This window comes from Haemorhous mexicanus, chromosome 5, assembly GCF_027477595.1.
Source record: "Haemorhous mexicanus isolate bHaeMex1 chromosome 5, bHaeMex1.pri, whole genome shotgun sequence".
Classification (NCBI taxonomy): Eukaryota; Metazoa; Chordata; class Aves; order Passeriformes; family Fringillidae; genus Haemorhous; species Haemorhous mexicanus.
In genome coordinates, this window is record NC_082345.1 from 14,789,211 (window position 1) to 14,809,049 (window position 19,839).

General features: G+C 42.9%; 1 protein-coding gene across 1 annotated transcript; it reads right to left on the bottom strand.

Moving 5' to 3' along the window:
- Positions 1–12,199: 12,199 nt before the first annotated feature.
- On the bottom strand, positions 12,200–15,777 carry FGF6 (fibroblast growth factor 6). Its single transcript, XM_059847862.1, has 3 exons — positions 15,435–15,777; positions 14,425–14,528; positions 12,200–12,491 (listed from the first exon to the last, which is right to left on the bottom strand). The coding sequence occupies exons 1-3, from the start codon at positions 15,772–15,774 to the stop codon at positions 12,315–12,317; spliced, it is 621 nt and encodes a 206-aa protein (XP_059703845.1). The 5' UTR covers positions 15,775–15,777; the 3' UTR covers positions 12,200–12,314.
- Positions 15,778–19,839: the final 4,062 nt, after the last annotated feature.

A 19,839-nucleotide genomic window follows, 5' to 3' on the forward strand; every position in this document is an offset into this window, starting at 1 on the left:
CAAAAGTACCAAACAATAAATGAATATTTCCTGAGGATTTTAACTGTAGCAGTGTTAGGTTCAGTTTGAGTCTCTAGCTGGACACAGCATGAAAAATTCTTAGTTTCATTAACAAGCTGTGGAGCTGTACCATCAGCATATAATGGATCGATACAGCTGTAACCCACTGCAAAAATGGATGTGATTTTGGTTTTTTTGTTGTTTAAAATGAGTAAAAGCCTGCCAAATTCTGCTGCCACACCTGTGTAAATCCAGAGACTTGCGTCAGAGTATATTCACCTGTGTAAATGACAGCACTTTTTAGCCAAAGTGTATAAGGGTCAGATCTCAAACTGAGCAGGCTGACAAAGCTGGCTGCACTGAAAGACAATCCAGGCCTCAGATGTTTTACTGGTTATAACATCTGAAATGCTCTAAATGAAAAGGTAGCTTAGAAAGAGAGTTAGTTTTTCATTTTTCATCTTATTTTTTTCTTTTCTTTTTTTTTTTTTTTTAAGAAATATCTCTATTTCCTGTTGAAATTATCCACCCATATTTTTCACTCTGATCTTACAACAAATGTTTGGGTTTTTTGGTTGGTCGATTGGTTGGTTAGTTGGTTGTTCTGGTTTTTTTTTCTTTGCCCCCTTGATTAGGCTCCTATGGAAATGTGTATATTGATACCTCAGTTGCAGAAGTGTCTCACAGAGGCACTGTGCCCTCTTGCAATATTCTGTCATTCTTTTGTGACTGCAGTTTTTCTGGTTTGATGTTTCATATTCACTATGACATTTTGTTGTGCTTGGCAGCATGCACTGATCTGATCTTTCTCCAGTGCCTTGCTGGCACAGAAAACATTCTCAGATGTTTGAAACATTTATTCAACCTCATTTAAGCACATGCCAGTTGTGAGCATCTGTTTATCTTTTTATAATAATCAGACAAGCAAAGATTACTTTTACAAGGTAAATTGTTTAGCATTTTCTAAAGTTGCCCGCAGCGTCAAGAAAACTCAAGACTTTACTAAGTTCTGTTTTATCTACTGGGCTAAAGTGAATTATTAAGTCCCTGCTTGTGAGAATGATAATACAAATTCTGCTTTTTCACAGACTTTTTTGCTTTAAACCTATAAATGCCCACTACATGTGGATTGTTGTGGGTTTTTGGGGTTTTTTTCAGTCCATGTCTTTTTTATTTCAGGCTGATCTGTTTATTCCTTCTGTGTCTATTTCTCTTATCCTCTACCCATTTAGCTGTTGATGGGGTAGCCAGGTGTATGAAAGCTGCTTTACTCCTTCAGCTAAGTTGGTTATAATAGAAGTGAGGACAACCTTTCTTGTCTTGCACGTTTTGCTGATGCATCAGCAATAACAACATTTCTGCAACTTTTACCACAGGAGTTGGTATTGATTTTTCAGATTTCTATATTGCTCTGTGGTGTTTGATGAGTTGAGATGGCTTTTATCAGTTCTCAGCTAAGAAATTGCTGATAATTAACAGAAATTGCTTGTTGTAGGGAGAAATAAAAGGAAAAAAATGGGACTGAATTCAAAGATCACAACCATTTCGCATTGTCACATTTTCCACTTCTCACTGCAGGGGTGCTGCAGTGTCAGGTGCAACAGCTGTGCAGGGTGCTCGTTAGATGTATCCTGTAAAGGGAGCTGGGAGACAGCCTGGAGGAGCTGCCACCTATTGTCAATGTCAGGAACTAAGGTAAAGTGAGGAAATCCTCACTCCAGAGCAAAAGATTAAAGGAAAATATGGATAAGACAGACCCTAGCTTTCAGGAGTAAATTTATTCGAGATAATCATTGAGCTAGGGGGGAAGTGTCCCTGCCCAAAGCAGGGGGTTGAAACAAGATGATTTTTGTGGTCCCTTTCAACCCAAATCATTCTGTGATTCTGTGATTGATACTCCAGCCCTTAGTGAGTCTCTCCTCTCTCCCTGCCATGCCTTTGTCCCAGGCCTGCTCCTGTTGCCTCCTGCTCCTTGCTCCAGAGGCAGCTCAGCTCAGTTTTAGCCCAGTATTCTGGGCACTCAGCTGGTCCAGGTGCCTCAGCTGGAACACAGATGACACTCACACCTCCCTGGTATCATCATTTAACTGCAAATGGTACACAGAAGGAGCTGAGGGTCACAGGAGCTCTGACTTTCCCCCATTTTGACTGCTTTGAGTTTCAGCTTTAGGTCATTTTGCAGTCCAAACTTACCACCTCAACTCTGTAAAATGCTCAGCAGCTAAATATCATTCCTTGTGCTGCTTTCTTTTACTGCTTATCCCCTCAGTTTTAGAGAGGACTCACAAGGTAAAGGCAAGCTTTTTTTTACAACAGATTGAAATTACTAGAAGGGACTTGCAGTTATCTTTTGGAAGGGCTTTGTGGACAATCAGAAAAAAAAATTTCTACTCAATCTAATGGTTTTGCCTTCCGGGATTCTCCTACTAGTGAAACTACACGTCCCTTCACAGTGCTGGAGTTCCCTTCATCACGTAGGAGCACCTGTAGCACTCTTGCCTAATAAAGCATATTGACTTATATGTAAACAGGTGGGTGGCTTGCCCTTTTGCACCATTCTGTGCCATCTGAGTGCCTGTGCTGGCCTCAGGAAGCCTCTTGCTCTCTGCTGCTCAGCTCACACAGGAGTTTGGGTTGATAGATTCAAAACTGCCTCTGTTTTTAATAATTTCCTTTGCACTGCATCTCTTCAAAAGAGATCATAGAAATCAGGGGCCTGTCCCTCTGCCCCTGCTTCCTTAAAATCACTGTTACAAGTGACTCTGGGACGACGACACCCTCAGCACTGGAAGCACAAGTGTGGAGTGCCTCTCCAGCAGTTATTCTAGGAATACTGACGCACTGAGCCAAGGGATGCTGTGTGTGTGTGTGTGTGAGCAGTTGCCTTTGCCACAGACTTCACCCAGTGTTGTTAAACACATCCTGAGTGACCTTATTTGGAGGTCCCATTCTTGTCACACTGCCCACGACTAAAGAAAACATCCTGGCTCAGCTCACCTACGTGAACAAGATGAGGTAAGCACAGCCCACTGGGTTCAGGACCACAGTGTGTACCAGCAGTTTCTGCAGTGTGCCTGCTCTAATGAACTGAAATGAAGGGCCTCATTCCTCCTCCAGCTGAAATCCTTGGCACAGCTCCCAGGCAAAGCAAAACCAGTCCCTAAAAGGTTTTGTTTTCTGAACAGAGAGTGTTTCTGTCATTTTAAGGGGTCTGAGTTTTCTTAGGTGTTGTGGGAGAGAGGATGGGTGCAATTTGTGGTGAGAGCTGCTGATGCCCTCAATTTCAAAAAAAAATTGTAGAATCACAGAATGGCATGTTTGGAAGGGATCTTAAAGATAATTTCATTCCAACCCTCTGCCATGGGCAGGGACACCTGCCACTATCCCAGCTTGCTCAGAGCCCCATCCAGCCTGACCTTGGACACAGCCACAGCTTCTCTGGGAAACCTGTGCCAGGGCCTCACCACCCTCACAGGGAACAATTTCTTCCTCATATCCCATATAACCCTGCACTTCTGTCAGTGTGAAGCCATTCCCCCTTGTCCTGTCGCTCCAGGTCAAGAGTCTCTCTCCACCTTTCCTGTAGGCTCCCCTCAGGTCTGGAAGGCTGAAAAATGTTCTGGTTTGATGTTGAGGCTTGGAAGGCCTGAAGTTTATCTGGATTCTGAAATTTGCCCTGTGCACACCCAGTCCTGCTGACCTGCCTGCCCAGGCAGTGTGTCTTGTCTGAGTAAGTGCCTCTTTTCTCCTGGTGTGCTTGTTTCCAGGTGCAGAGGAATCCTGGGGACACAGATACACAGCCTCAACAAGAAAGTCACTTCAGTCATCCATCTCCTATGGTAATATGCTGCAAGGTGCCTAAAAGCAGGCTGGTGGTTTTATTTTGGGAAAATTCTTTGGATTATGTAAAGTTTCTTATTTCCCAACATTGGGAAAAAGGCTTGGACTAGGAACACCTAGGAGCCCCTTCTGATCTAAGTATTTCTAGGATTCATTCATTGTCAGTTTCCAATAAACTAAAATGACATTTTCCACTTGTTAGGCAGAAGACGAGGATCGATAATAAACTTTGTTGTAACAATTTTAAATTTACTCCAATCTCTTGGTTTCACATGTTTCACTCAGATCTGTCTCCTTTAAGAAGAGATAAAAAGGGCTTAGGTTAAAGAAATTAGGAATGGAAAATGAAAAGTGGGAGAGGGGAATGCAGTGAAACAAGAAGACAAAATATGCAGATGTCATCATCAGCCAAGGGCACTTTTACTGTGGGACAGTAATAACAGCATGTGACTGATATGGTAAGAGCTGCCTCAGTGCAATTGCAGGTGTTGCTTTTTAGCTCTGGGACTTCTATTTTTGTGGGATCTCAGAAATGAAAACTTCATTGGAGAAATCTTTGCTTTCTGTAAGTTTTAAGTGTAATTTTTTAACACAAAAGCCTAAGTAATAAATGAAGACATGACTGAACATTGTCCTTGTACTTAGGGTTTCTAATACAGGGAAAACAGAAAGATTCCCTAAGCCACTGCAAGACCAGTCTGGGATTCTGGAGTCCTTTGAAGAAGCATGGAGATCAAAGTTTGTAAGGGGCAGGGCAAGACAAGTAACAGTGGCTTCATTTTTTCAGCTAAACTCTGTTAGCTCATCTTTGCTCACAAGCTGGGTTCTGTTTTCTGAGGTATTTCCGTGACAGGGAGCACGTTGGGGAGAGTTTATGAGACTGAACAGAAATCTGGCAAAAATATGTCTTGAACTCTGCCCCTGATTCAGATTTTCTTTCACAAAATGTCTTTTCAGGTAGATGTGCAGCTACATTTTTTTTTTTTCAGTGTAGACACAATAGTTCTTCATGTTGCTTTCTCAGCCTGCCAGATTGCTGGTGAGGAGGAATTTGAGAGTCACATTGTGCAAAGGTTCATCAGCTACTGGGACGCTGATCCTGCACCTGGGCCCTATTGATCTTTGGCCATTTTCACAGCTGTCACAAGCTGGTGCCATGCCAGGGCTGGTTGGGAAATGCATTCTCTTTCAAATAAGTCAGACTGTTTTTGTCATCTTTATTGAGGTTCTGGACTCTTATCAACCTGCTCAGTACTCCAAAAGCAGAAGGATTTCTTCACTGACAATTCTTTCAAAACTTAGAAATGCAACTTAATAACTTTTTTTTCTTTTTAATCTTCTTTATTATCCTTTCCATTATGCCAAATGAACTTTCTTACATGCAGGGGCTGGTTAGCCCATCTGCCTACCCTGACATGACCATGTCTCTTTGGCACTGGTGTTGCTTCTTGACCCTTTGCTCTATTCCGCTCTCAGTCTCCACTTCTGGTGGAAGAATGGAAATGAATTCAAGGTACCGCCTTCATGACCAGCTGATGACCATTTCAGCATGAACTGAGGTTGTGCAGAATGCAAACATACATAAGAAATGTCACACACAAGAAATTCCAATCACCCAGGTGGCCTGTGGACCTGCATGTTGATTATTATAGGGGTGTAGGGAAAAAATTCCATTGGAGATTAGCTTTTTATTTTGAAATCTGCAAGTTTCTCTTTAAAAAGTGCAAACATATCTGCAGATTTGCTCAAGATTTACAGAAAGTGACACACAGACATACCCCATACATATCCATTTTCCTACAGTTTCTATTTCTGTAGTTACTGCCTTTACAAAATCATTGTCATCATAGAATCATAGAGTGGTTTGGGTTGGGAGAGACCTCACAGCCCATCTCATTCCAACCCCCCTGCCACAGGCAGGGACACCTACCACTATCCCAGCTTGCTCAGAGCCCCATCCAACCTGGCCTTGGACACTGCCAGGGATGGGGCAGCCACAGCTGCTCTGGTCAGCCTGTGCCAGGGCCTCACCACTCTCACAGTGAATAGTTTCTTTCCAATATCCAATCTATACCTACTCTCAGTGACTTTGAAGTCATTCCACCTGTGTTTTGACCCTGGGTTAAATGTAAACTAGTTTGTCCCTTACTGGATCACTGAGGTAGTTAAAGTTCTCCTGATCTCACTGAGTGACACCTATGCTGTTTAGCATAATTCCCTTCTTTGGGTTTTTGCATAATTTTGTTTTATTGCCTCTTCAGTAGGCTAGAAGATTTTTGTTGGACCAGTGAGTCCTGGGCTCAGGTCATAGGCAAAGTAACTCCAGGAAGAAAGCAAGGCTCTGGCCACCTGAAATGAGTCAGGATGGATCATTTTTCATTAAAAAAAAAAGGAAAGGAAGCTCTTCTCCAGAGTGCCCTGAAACAAATATAATTATAAACTGTGTTGATTTAGATATCATTCCTAATGATTTCTTGTTTGACGTAAGCTGGTGTCGTTTCATTGTCCTTGGAGAAGCTATTCCGGAGCTGTCAGCTATTGTTCATGAAAGCATACAATAAGATTGTGAGTTGTAAACAATTAATTGTGAGGGCAAAAAAATTAGTCCTAATCAAGGCATTTTGGTCCACACCCTGTGACAAAAAATAACCAACAATTAGATGTGCTTATGAGATTCAGGATTGAATAATATGTTCAAATCTCATGATCCAAGGACACAGCTCATTCAGCTCATCTGGACTTATTGGCCCCTTGGATTTTGGCCAAACACTTTTCAGCAGTGTATGGCTTCCAAAACAAACATGCTTTTGGACTGAGCAGGATGCAGAGCTTGGCTGGAGAGAAAAAAGAAATCTCTGCTTGTGGCTGCACACTTGGTTGGTTTTTTTTAATATTTTTTTTCTCCAATGACAGCAATTTCCTTAGCCAGGATAGCTCACTGCAGTTCACTGCAATTCCTGTTTGCATTACATGTATCAAACCTAGAGATTCCCAGTGTTTTATCTCACCCTGAGTCTCCTCCTCAGTTGTCCAGTAGCTGGAAGAGATTCTTACTTCCTACTTTAATCTTGGGTTCTGACGAGGAAATCAAATGTCCTCTTGGCTTCTGCAAGTTATTGTGATTCCTAACATGAAGCACAAGAGTTTGCAGTTGGACCATTTTTTGAAGGAATAAAGTCACCTGTAGTTAAATACTTGGGACCTAATTGTCTCCTCCATTGCTCAAATTGATGCAGAGCAGGGCGGCTTCAGCAAATGCCAAAAGTAAAACAAACAATAAAAAACACCCCAAAAGACAAATGCAAAAGAGATGTGGGGCTGTTTATTTCCTTCTACAAGTATATCTTTAATTCGATGGCCAATACTTATCCCAGGTTTCTCAAAGCTCTGTCCAACATGGCCTTGGACACTGCCAGGGATCCAGGGGCAGCCACAGCTTCTCTGGGCAACCTGTGCCAGAGCCTCAGCACTTTCACAGCGAACAATTTCTTCCTCATATTCAATCTAAACCTCCTCTCTGTCAGTGTGAAGCCATTCCCCCTGTCCTGTCACTCCAGGCCCTTGTCAAGAGTCTCTTTCCAACTTTCCTGTAGGTTCCCTTCAGGCACTGGAAAGCCACAATGAGGTCACCCCAAAGCCTTCTCTTCTCCAGGCTGAACAATCCCAATTCCCTCAGCCTTTCCTCCCAGCAGAGCTACTCCATCCCTCTGATCCCCTTGGTGTCCCTGCTCTGGCCTGGCTCCAGCAGCTCCCTGTCCTTCCTGTGCTGGGCCCAGGGCTGGATGCAGCCCTGCAGGAGGGGCTCAGCAGAGTGGGGCAGAGGGGCAGAATCTCCCCCTGCCCTGCTGCCCACACTGGGGGCTCAGCCCAGCACGGCGGGGGGTTCTGGATCCCAGCACTGGCACTGGTGCTGGCCCTTGCTCTGAATGTGGTCTCGGCTGAAGCCACACAGTTCATGGACCTGAGCTTTGTGTGCCTGCAGCTGAGCTTATCCTGTATGTGTGAATTATCAGAAAGCCTTCTTTTTTTCTTTTTTTTTTTTTTTTTTCCTTTCCCTTCATAGTACTGAATCATTCAGAGGATTTCTGCAGCCATTTGTGTTGGTAAGAGTTAGCTTCAGTGGGAGGGATGCTTTCTGTCAATGCACAGGACTAATGTGTCTTGTGTCAAGACCCGAAAGAAGATGCCAACCCCTCTTAGACTCTCAGCAAAGCATGGGCTGCTCTGGTGACCCTTTTCAGATATTTATCTCTTTGATCCCCTTTGAGTTGCTATCCAGAGTTTCAACCAGAGCTTAATGAATCATGAAGCTGTTGTAGGGGCTGTTGCAGGAGATGGGTAGATGGGATTCTTCCTCATACATCTTCCCCTAGCTTTGAAGTTGGTCCTGCACTCATCTCAGAGGTTGGATTCAAGCCTTCCAACAGTCCTTTCCCTTTTAAATGTCTCCATGGAAACAGAGATATTATTAAGTTTCAAATTACCTGTGAGGAAGCAGAAAATGAGGCAAAACTCAGCAAAATGTTTCCTATTCTTCATAGGGGTATGAGGCTTATCCACCATCTCTTGTCCCCAAAATTCCTAGGAGATTTTTCATCCCCCAAGCTAAGAGCACAGAGTGGGAAGGGAGCATGGGAAGTGCCCATGCCTCCCAGGACACCTGGACACCTCCCAGGCAAGAAATCTGAATTACACAAAGGTCTACAAAAATTTGAAGTGTACCGATGCATACTCTGGTTCTAGAGGTGAATAAAAACTAGGTTTGGAGGAAGAGTTAACACAGTATTTCTGAATCAAGGGAAAAACCAAATGTTAAGAGGGATTTAGAGTCAAAACACTACCAAAAATGTATAAAATTTTATTTTATGAATACATTAAACTATTGTGCACAGCACATACATATAAAAATAGAAGCAATTTCACAAACAATTGATTGGACAGTTTTATGTTTCTTGCAAATTTACAGTCTCAGTTGTGAGTCCATATTGAGTCAGAACATGAGGTATATTTTAGTGAAAAAAAAGTAATCTGAGAACTTTGGCACCATTTTACTGTGCAAAATAAAATCTTGGAATTGAAATAGTGAGGTATACAAATATTACTCTGCTTTTCCACTGTGTGTGTGTCTGTGTCTCTGCATGTGTGGGAAAAATACATTTATTTAAGAACATGATTCAGTTCCAGCCAAATCTGCTTTCTAACAGGGTGAATTAAGTCTTAGAATGTTATGGGATTTGGCTGAGGAAGGAGAAACTGTAAAAATAGTCATTAACTCCACAGGAGAATCCCATGTACAAAATGTGGGCATGCCAGGCTGGTGTGGAGCATTCATAGCAATGCTTTCAATGCTCTGCCCATGGCATGACCCCTGTTAATGCACGCTTGAGATATGCTTTGAAGTTCCTAATTTGGCCCTGATTTGGGAAATTCCTTTAGTTTCATGAGTTTTCTTTCTATAGTCACATACCCTTCTTTGATTTCAGCTGTAATTTCCATGTTGATCTGTCTGGCATTGAGGTGTAAAGAGGAAAAAAATCAGTGTGTAAAGAGTAACTCAGCAGAGTGACTGATGGGGCTCTCCAAATGCCCACCCAAACTGCATCCAAAAGATGCAGTTCCAAAAGGGCAAAAGGGTCTGCAGTTCCTAAGAACAGTCTCAGCCTAGCAGGCTGTGACCAAACAGATTTATAGAATCACAGAATGACTGAGGTTGGAAAACACCTCCAAGATCATCAAGTCCAACCTTTTACAAATCCCCACCTTGTCAACCAGACCAGAGCCACATCCAGTCATTTCCTGAACACTTCCAGGGATGGTGACTCCACCACCTCTCTGGGAAGCCTGTTCCCATGCCTGACCACCTCTTCAGTGAAGAAATTCTTCCTGATTCAGGTCCAACCTGAACCTCCCCTGGCACAGCTCGAGGTCGTTTCCCTCTTGACCTGACTTCTTGTGACCTGGTCTACGGGTTGTCCTCACTTGACCAGTGTGTGCAAAATGGAGCCAGTGAGTCTGATTCCTTCCTTTTGTGCCAGCTATCCCAATGCTTACCAGTCCTGGCAACAATCACTTTCTCTAGGCTGCCCTGGTTTAAGAGGGAACAGACTTTTTCCTGTCATAAGGAAGCTGGATTAAGCTGTGACCAGAAAGAAATTTGTGTGCCAGCATTTGAACTCTGTTTCCTTCTACATCCCAGGACTCTTTCATACTTCTTCAAACTTCATTTCAAAGACAATTAGGAATATAACACCAGGATACAGGTTGCCAGCTAATGTATTTCAGCACAGCTCTCTGTACCTCTAGGGACTCTAGGCCTATGTACTGCCTGATACCCTCCAAACTTTTCTTTGACCCACTCTCCCCCCACTCAAAACATCCTAATTTTTCACTTCAAATGCACATTTTTCCAAAGCAAACTGCTGCACACGTTGTGGGTGAACAAAGTGTGTCATCTTGGCTTCTTTCTGAAATACTGCAAGACCAGAAAATGAAGAGCAATTCCTTTCAACTCCCTTCCTTCCAAAGCATCCTCCAAAATATCCCATTCCTGTACTGTGAGCAGCATTCCATTCTTTTTTTTCTCTTCATTTACACTGTGATCATCACTTACATTTGAACCAGATAAATCCAAGTATAAGTCACACTGGAGATGCTGGAAAACTGTATCTTGTTTACAAAACAATTGCCTTGACAGTTTCTTGGGAATGGTGGCAGTGGGTACATCCTTGTGGGTATGTGCTTTGGGCCAAATCTTCTGCAGCTATAAACTGATAGTTTTCCTGGGCTGATTTACTCCAGCTGAGGATCTGGCCCTGACAGTGTCTCTCATGCATGTCAGAAGGCTCAAATTCATCACGAATAGACAGCCCCTGCAAATAGAATGGCATGTCAAGACTGGACATAGCCCCATTTTGGCTGGACGTGGGAGATAATCTTGCACTCAGATATTCACTTCTGCAGCAGCATGGTCCATCTATGCTGAAAATGCTCATGCTCTGACATTACATGGAATCTAGTTTCAAATTTAGGAGCACGCCACCAATGCAGGAATCCCAAGGCTTCTGGTAACTGACATTTATAGTGACAATTGACTTAGGGCCTCTTAAAATACTCTTTCAAAGGCACAGAGAATGCAGCTTCATTGGTGATCTGCAAAAGGGTTGTCAAAATAGCAAGGCAAGGTTATGTGTCATTTGTACAGCTTCTAGGAGAGCTTTGAAGAGTGTTTCATACAGCTTGCTATGTTGTCTTTGAAACCGATGCTTTGCAAGTGACAGAAATTGGAATTATGGCACAAATTCCTCTGTCCCAACATGGGAAGGTATGCTTGTGTAGCTTCCTTTCTCTGTCCTTCATACCTCAGGGAGGTATGATAGAGAAGAACCAAATATACCTAAGACAGTGAAAATTCAACAGAGATTTCTAAAATAACCCTTTGCTGGAAGCTTCCATGAATTTCTTATCTTTTATAAAATGCATCTCACACACCAGTTCAAGTTCTTAGAGATCAACAACATTCAGGCTAAATGAGATTCAGTGCCTTTAAATATTTCTTTTCTTTTATATAGAGGCAAATGGGCATCTGGAGACTGGCATGACTGATTCATTAAAAGTATGTACTTACATAGATGTACACTCATCCATCCCATGTCTATATATATACAAATATTAATATTAAAGATGTACACATCTATATTGGAGGTAAGTCTAAACTAAGCTCACAAAATGCCATTCGGAATCCTCAGCTCCAAATCAGTTTTTCATTTGGGACCCATCTATGATTTATCCTGTGGCCCTTCCCACGGGAAACTGATTGTAGGTCTTCATTTTGCCAACCAGTCCATGTGAGGAGACCCTGGAGAATCCCTTCAGAGGCAGAGGAGCTCTGGGAACAGACATTTTGCTTGTGTAGAAACAGTTGAGGAATTGGCACCTTAGTGATCAGAACAGGTTGAGGACTTTACAGGACAGGACACAGTCTGTAGAGGCAGGTGCAGGCAGATATTCAGATGGAGTAAACTGCCTGAAGCTCTGGTGGAGCAAAATCATCTGGTGATTTGGCCCATGATATGTAAACAGTTCACTACAAGATGTTATTATCTGAGGTAAATAATATTTAGTAAATCATCTATGATTGATTAGATGGTTGCCCACAGCCATTCCATGTCTTCCAAAAACTTCCTTTGCACTCCAGCTTTTTCTCTGTACAGCACCAAAGGAGGCGCACAGCCTCCATGTAAAATTTGTAAATTTGTACAGAGTAGAAGAGAAGCAGCATTTTAGTACATATGCTATGTGATGAATCTAGTACAAATATTTTTATCCAAATATACACATACATATAGAGATACCTTTTTTTTTTTTTTTTTTTTTTTTTTGCAATGAACAATATAAATACTTTACCTGGGAGGTTATTCCCCGTGTGCAAAATGAAACAGTTTGTCCTGGGGTTTAATCTTCTGTTTTGCTGGTGCTCATATTCTTGGTAAGAAGTGGGTCACTGTCATGGCAGGAGAAACCTTGTTCCCTCTCTTCACCCTACCGTGTTTGCTCAGGGCTATATAAGCACCACGGTGAACCTTGGATTCATATGCATTGTAGTTATTGGGTAGCAAGGTTTCCTTGAACTTGCACTCATCTTGGAAAACAGCCTAAGGAACAGCAAGGGGAGGGGATAGGGATACAAATCAGGTACAATGAATTTTCCACCAAGGCCCAGGTCATTTTTCTTCCTCGCATTTTTACACCAGGGCTCGTTGCAGCATGCGACAGGTGGTGCCACAGCCACTGCGGCCAACAATAAATCTCCCTCCTCGGTGCTAATTTGGTGTCAGATGAACTCAGATGCCACCTGTCCAGATAATGGACTGTGTATTTCCTGTGGCAGATCAAGTTAGTTCACTATAAATCATGGATTTCTTAATTTTAGTTGCAAGTAATAATTTCTGTCAGCATCAGACCCTCTCGCCCAAACAACAGCTTTATTTAAGACCCCCCCTCTGCCAGAAGTTCCATCATTCATAAAAAAATGACATGCTGGCTGTTGAAACCTTCAGAGCTTTTCCAAACAGCAGTGTCCAGGGACAACTGCTTGCTTTAATAAGAGATTTGATTAGCAAGAAATAATTTCTTTCTTAAACCATTAGTAATATTTAACTATGCAGCCGGTTCTAATCTGGGAAAACAGTTTTAATATCCTCCATGTCAAAACATGAAAATCTAAGGAGGGGGAGATATCTGGGAGAGGAGGTGCAAGGACAAGCAGGAGACAAATGCAGAGAAAACAAAAGAGAAAGCAGAATAATTCTCTGACTTCAAATGTCTGGCCCAAGAGATTCCACCAATGCAGTTCTATTTGGTCATCTGTGTGAAAACACCATCCAAAGCCTGTAAGAGTCTGACTTAAGGCATTGTGCTGTGCAGGGAAAATGCACATCTCTTACAGTTTGTGAAAGTGTCTTTGAAAATAAAGAAAACTGTATGGGAAAAAAAATCAAAAGGGATTTCTGAAGCCAGACCCTGTGCTTCTTTAAAAAGACCCAGCAAAGTAAAGCAGTTGGACTTGTGGCACTTTTTAGGTGCTTGTGATCACTTGTATTGAAAGAATATTCCTGAAATGGGACCTTAAAGTGTCTTACTGTCATTATGAGTGTGAGAAGGAATCAGGTTAGTAATGCCACAGGTCCCTCACAACATTTGGCAATATTTTAAACCACTGCAATGCTTTGTCAAAATTACAGCTGTTCCAAAGGAAAGGACTCTGCTGTTCCTTGACAAAAGAGATTGATACAACCAGTGCCATTCATTACTTTGAGATGGGCTGATTTTGCTTATTGCCCAGGGCCAGCCTCTTTCAAATGCACCTCCTAACAAGCACTTTTTCTGCTGGATATTGACCCTGGAGATGTGTTGCTCACACTTCAAAGGTTAAACTGCATTTAGATAGCAAATCATCTAGATGAGGATGATGATGTTTCAGTATGATCTGCATACCACTGCTAATAGTTATTATTTTCTCACCCTTTGCAACTGATCTTACAGAACTGATCATTAAAATAACCCCAGCCACACATGTTGACCTTGTAGGGTAGACTTCCTATTTATTCTTGATAGTGTGGTTGTTTTTGGTAGGAAGGAGCATGTGGTCATTAAATAGCTATAATTGTGCCTCTCCTACACACAATGCAATGCAGGATGGAATCAATGGAGCTCAGCTTTGCTGCAGTGTGTTTGCAACCCTATGACCTTAGAAGAAGCCATCTAATTAATCTGTTCTATTTGCAGAATAGGTTTATTTTCCTAAGGTGTCCCCTGTACAGTCTTACAGGAAAGCTTTAAAATCCCAGCCCTGTAACAGCCATGCTGCTTGTTGCATTAAATAGCACTGATGACAGCAGGCTGGGCAGGCTCCCTGTAGCAGGAGGGCTATTTTCTCTGCTTGTAATCAGAGATTTCCATAAGGAAAAGACTGAAACAAACAAAACCAAAAGAAACTAAACCCAAACAAACAAAGCGAAACACTAAACCAAACCAAACCACTTCAAAACCTTTTTGTATAAACTGTGAAAAACTACTTGTACTTACGGTCCCATACAACCTGCCTTTGCTGTTCATTGCAATGAAGAGAGCACTTTTCACACCAAGCAGACTTACAATACCTCTTTCTACAGTGGATATTTCAAAGAGACCTGAAAAACATGAAGTTTAATAGTAGTGTTATCATAGAATCTAGAGCTAATGGAAGGCAATTCAGATATCCTTTTTTTTTTAACCATAAAAAACTTGTAATATGTTCTTTGTAAGAATTAACTCCCTAATGTAGCAAAATAAATATACACAGAGAAGATCTTGGGCTTTCTAAATGTCGCAGGGTTTGAAAATAATTATTCTAGAATTGTAGTCACATTCTGTATAAGCCTTTTGCTCTATCAAACTCTTTTGATCTGTCAAACGCTGGACCTTTCCAATAGGAAAATAATTTTTATGTAATATGCTATACTTACAGAAGGGTTTTTACTGAGCCTTAAAGAAGTGTGGCTTGCATTTTGAAGTCCCACATGACATTGCTGCAAAAGATTTTAGCAATTGCCCTCTATAGGAAACTCAAATCCACATGACTGATGCTTTCCTTATTCTTAGGGTAACAGAACAGCACCCACAACAATGAACAAACCAGGACCAGCAAACCTCTTCCATGGGACACACTGAGTGTCCCAAAAATACTGGCCAGCTGGGATTCAAGAATCATGCTTTGCCACTCTGGACTCAGCAAAAACTTCCCGATTCAAAAGGCAAATGAGAAGGTGAGGAGCAAGAAAATGCAGCAGACAGTTCTCGACCTGGTTTGTTGTTTCTCCTCTGTGCAGCAAAGCAGGTAAAAATAAATTCTATCTAAATTCATCTAAGCATTTTTTGTGCCACATTTCAGCCCTGAGGGTTCTCATGTTTATTGATCCCAGAGACTTTAAAAGGCAACAGATGTAGCACAGGTTAATAATATCAAGTCACAACATTTGCACTCTGTGAAGGGTAATTACTAGAGTTCACAACAATTAAGTGACATCTATTCTATTTCATTTCTGGATGCAACTCACTGTATTGGTTTTCATTGTGAACTCCGCTTATCCTTCCGTCTGGGAGGATTTGAAGGTGAAACCCGATGCCCACGTTGCAGTAAAGCCTCCGCTGCCTCTTGATTCCTAGCAAATAGTCACTCTCCCAGTTCACATCTGCCTTCTCCCCTGACATCCCAGCCATGGACCTGGACAGCAGAGATTGCCATCCTCTCTCCAGCAATGTGCCATTAGTTCTGCTTACAACTGGGTGTGTGGCAGCAATCCCGGCTAGCAGACCCAGGAGAAGGAAGGCAGGCAGCGTCCGGTGAGCGCTGGCGTTGCAGGACATAGTGATGAGAAGTCTTTGTGCCGTGGCCATCCCGTTCACCTCCTGGGCATGTGGTCAGAATTAATGGCCCTAAAAATACCGCCCTTCTTGTTTTTCTCCCTTCAACATGGTGGCAGAGGCTTATTTTTGGAAAGCAAATAGAGCTTGCTGACCTGAAACTAAAGCCCGATAGCAGTTGGGTTGGGAGCAGAGACAGGCCAGCAGGACTCCAACTGGTGGGGACCATGGTTTGTAGATCCTGCTTCCCGCTGGGCAGCCTCCGTTATATTTGATTGAGCCATCTTTATAGTGCAGGGGCTGTCCCTGCCCACATCATCACTCTGACATCAACAGCCTGCCCAAGGTGAGGCTGCCAGGGCTGTAACACAAACCTGCGCCCTCCCTGCCTGCTGAGGTTGGAGTGCTGTCAGCCAAGACTGGAGGCAGGAGTGGGATTTCATTGGCTGTGGGAAGCAAAGGAGTCAAATTGGTCGGGGAATCAGAGGCCTCACAGGCAGCTTCCTTATTTAGAGAAGAAGGTGTAAAAACAGTTCTGGACCTCATCAGTGAGCAATGAGAGGTTTGCAGCCACTTCCTTGGTGGCACGATCAGCAGGTGCTTGTCGGGGCACCTCGATACTCGGGGACAATCGGCTTGAGGTGGCCACAGCTCTTTTTGTGCACACCCTGCAAAGCCAAGGCACTTCTTACTGAGCGACCCATGTGCTAACCTCTGTCTGTACCTCTGCAGGGAGTGCTCCTGGCTGGCTAAAGGAGAGGTAAGCCATGCAGCAGGGACAGAAGCCCCAGTTCCTGCAGGTTTTATCCCAGTGGGAATTCTGCTGAGCAGGGCACACAGGCTAGAGCATTAATCTTGCAGTGACACGTAGATGGGAACATTAGGTCTTCCTGGTTTTCACTGAGGTGAGTTCCAGATGATCACATTTACCTGCATGTGATCATCATCACTACTGCAGGGGGGCGGTACTGTTTGTAGGAGCAAGACAAGGACTTAAGAGATGTGTAAAAGATGAGGAAAAAGTGAGATGGCAACAGTTTCCCAGTGCTTCACTGTCTCCTTTCCTCAAGCCCAAACACTCACTATTTTTATAAATTATGACCATCTTAATTTGCCTCCCCTGCTCAGACTGTCTTAATTGTCTCCCCTCATTTTCCACTGAAGCTGTTTCAGCTCCTTTGGAGTTGGACAGATAAGACTTTTATCTCAATTAATTTCACAGAACTCATCAAGACATAAGACAGAGGAAAACGGCTGAGATTTATACAAATACTTTTGTCAATATGTCTGTCAGCTTCTCTTAGCACAGGCCTTGCATCTTCTGTGTCATTTGAGAAGCCTGCTAATGAGGGGAGTACCTGGAAGCATAATTAAACTGAGCACACTCAGTGTGACAGAGTTTCACATTAAGCAGCAGAGGTGCAATAAAAGGCCTGGGACACTGCAGAATCCCCAGCATGAGCCCCGTGAGGTGAAGGGGAACCCCTGGCAGCCTAGAGGCAGGAGATCAGTCAGAGTGAGTGATGTATTTGAATATTGATTGCTCTCAGGAGACAGGCTCAGCTAGAAAAAAATTGGGAACCACAGGGCTAGGCCCTGGCTTGTTCCAGGTGACATTTCAAGGTCTCTGTGCCTTTGCTGAAGCTGAACTTGACTATCACAGAATCACAGAATAATCTGAGCTAGAATGGACCCACTAGGATCATGCAAGTCCAATGCCTGGCAGTACACAGGACACCCCAGCAATCTCACCCTGTGCCTGAGAATCTTGTCCAAACACTCCCTGAACTCTGGCAGACTTGGGGTGGTGGCCAAAGGAAGGATATCTTTTGCTGACAAAGAAAATCCTCAGATCTTTTTCTCTCCTGCTTTCTACTTTATCTGATGATTTTTTCATCTATGTAAAGCACATATATAATTTTTAGGAAGGAATAATTTACACCTAAAATACTAAAATAATTTAGTATTTTACACCCTCTTATCATAGCTGCAGTCTTCATGAGAGGCCAGCATCACTGGGAAACAAAGCCTATGGTCCCTGTTACAAGCATGGAGTACTGATTTCCCAGTTTTTCTTATACTGCAGTCTGAAACCTGCCCATTCCCAATGCATGTGACTCCTGGCAACACTGCCTGTTCTCAGAGCCATCACTGTCTGTGAAAACATACAATATTTTCTTTCCTGTTTATTTTTCCCCCTAGAGATCTTCTCAATGTAATGGATGCAGAGCTGGATTTCCATACTTGATCTCCTCTAACTTTTGCTGGCACATCTGCCACTGTGGATTCCCCACAAAGTGTCCTGATGGCCCAAGTTAAAGGAACACTTTGTAGTATAGGAACACTTTGCACCATGTCTCATCCCAGTACCCTTGATCCTAGAAGTAAAACCAAATGGTCAGACAAACAAATATAATTTCTAACAAGTCTATGGGATAGGTTGGTTTGTCTTTTAGTCAGTCCAGCTGGAAAACGACTGCTGAGGGCTGTGGTGACCTAGGAGACAGCCTTGCTCCAACAGTTTTCTGATGAGGAAGTCCATCTGACAGCATTCTGTATGGAAAGGGCACACAGATTGCTTGCTTGCAAAAATTCCGGACCTTTCTTGCCTATCTGTAAACCAAACCAAATAGCTAAAATTTGTGATTTCACTGGGACACCCGGTCCTCTTAAGACCAGGAGTCCTGGTGTCTGGCCCCTGAGCAAGTGTGTACAGCTTGGAGATGAAGTGCATTCTGCAGTCTTGTACTGCTCAGCAATTCTGCATCAGAGTTGAAATGAGTCTTGAACCATTCTCCAGCTGGATCTGTGGCCAGCAGGTTGCTGAGTTTCTGTGTATTAGCATTTGAGCTGCCATGTAAATTCTTGAGCTTCTGATTCAATTAGGCAAGCCTTGTTTGCTCTAAAAGATGTCTCATTCTGCTTAAACTCGTCCTCTTGGCCCATGAAGTGACTGTTTCCAGAAAACACACTTCCAATTTTCAGGTAGCATGTTGTCCTGGCTTCATGTTCCCAGTGAAATTTGGAAGGGAGACACCGATAGCATTTGCAGTAAAATAAACCAGGTGAACTCCAAGACAGTAAAAATTTACTTCAGCAATCAAACTCTGCTTACTTGAACTCTTAAGACCTGGGGTGACAGTGCTCACTGCCTAACTAAAGCAACAAGTTTTCATTGTCAGTATTTCAGCACAACATTAAAATAAACTCTCTTTGGAGCACAGCAGTTCAGATTCACTTTCAGACAGTCTAAGAAAAGTCCTGCAGCTGAGCAGTAACATGATATGGATGCAGAGCACATCTTTCAAAAAATGTGGTATGACTTAGGGTCCTAAGTTCCATTTTCAAATCTGTTAAAATTCTCTCCCTATTTTAGGGCCTGGAAAGAGCAATCCCTCATTCAAACACAGAAGGACAGACTAAAATTGTTCACCTTGCCTGTGAAGACCCAAGCTGATGGTGGACAGTGGAGAAGGGAGATTTCCAGGTGATAAATCTGCCTGTTGTGGGAGGGCAGGTATTGCAGACTCTGGACAAGTTGCATAAAAATCTGTAAGCCCAAGTAAGACCATGGAGCCCCATCTGATCATCTTTAGGTTAATGGGGTTTGCTGACCAGCCTGGAGAGATTTGTAACACACATAGCAGGACTGTTATGAATTAAATATTAATCACAGTCTGAAAGCAGCATAAAAAATAACAGAGCAAGGGTTGCAGAGCTGTATTGACACCCAAAGATTCCACCAAACTGCAGAACTGATAACACTGAAAAGGATGTTGCTCCCTTGATGCCAGCAACATCAGGGAACACTGATGTTGTTGGCTTCAAGGCTAATTTGGATAGGACCACAGAATAGATGATTAATCAGCAGAAGAGCTGAGCTCTGGTAGCAGAGGATGACAGAAAGGATTGTAGCACACTGTATTTGTTATTTCTCTTCCCACTACCCAACAGAGAGGCAGATTTGTTGTCACACTGATCCCCAAAGTGAATAAGCAGGACAGCAACCTTACCTAAGAGCCTTGGCAGCTGATGAGTTCTGGGAGGCTGAAGCAAGCAAACTTCTGACCCAAAATTATCCCCTGATTGCAGCTGCTA

Excerpts from the sequence above, each read along its gene's own strand:
- FGF6 (XM_059847862.1), bottom strand. The coding sequence starts at position 15,774 with ATGGCCACGGCACAAAGACTTCTCATCACTATGTCCTGCAACGCCAGC. Across the intron at positions 14,529-15,434 it reads TCACAATGAAAACCAATACA|GTCTCTTTGAAATATCCACT; the intron begins GTGAGTTGCATC and ends CATGTTTTTCAG. Across the intron at positions 12,492-14,424 it reads AAGGCAGGTTGTATGGGACC|GCTGTTTTCCAAGATGAGTG; the intron begins GTAAGTACAAGT and ends GCTGTTCCTTAG.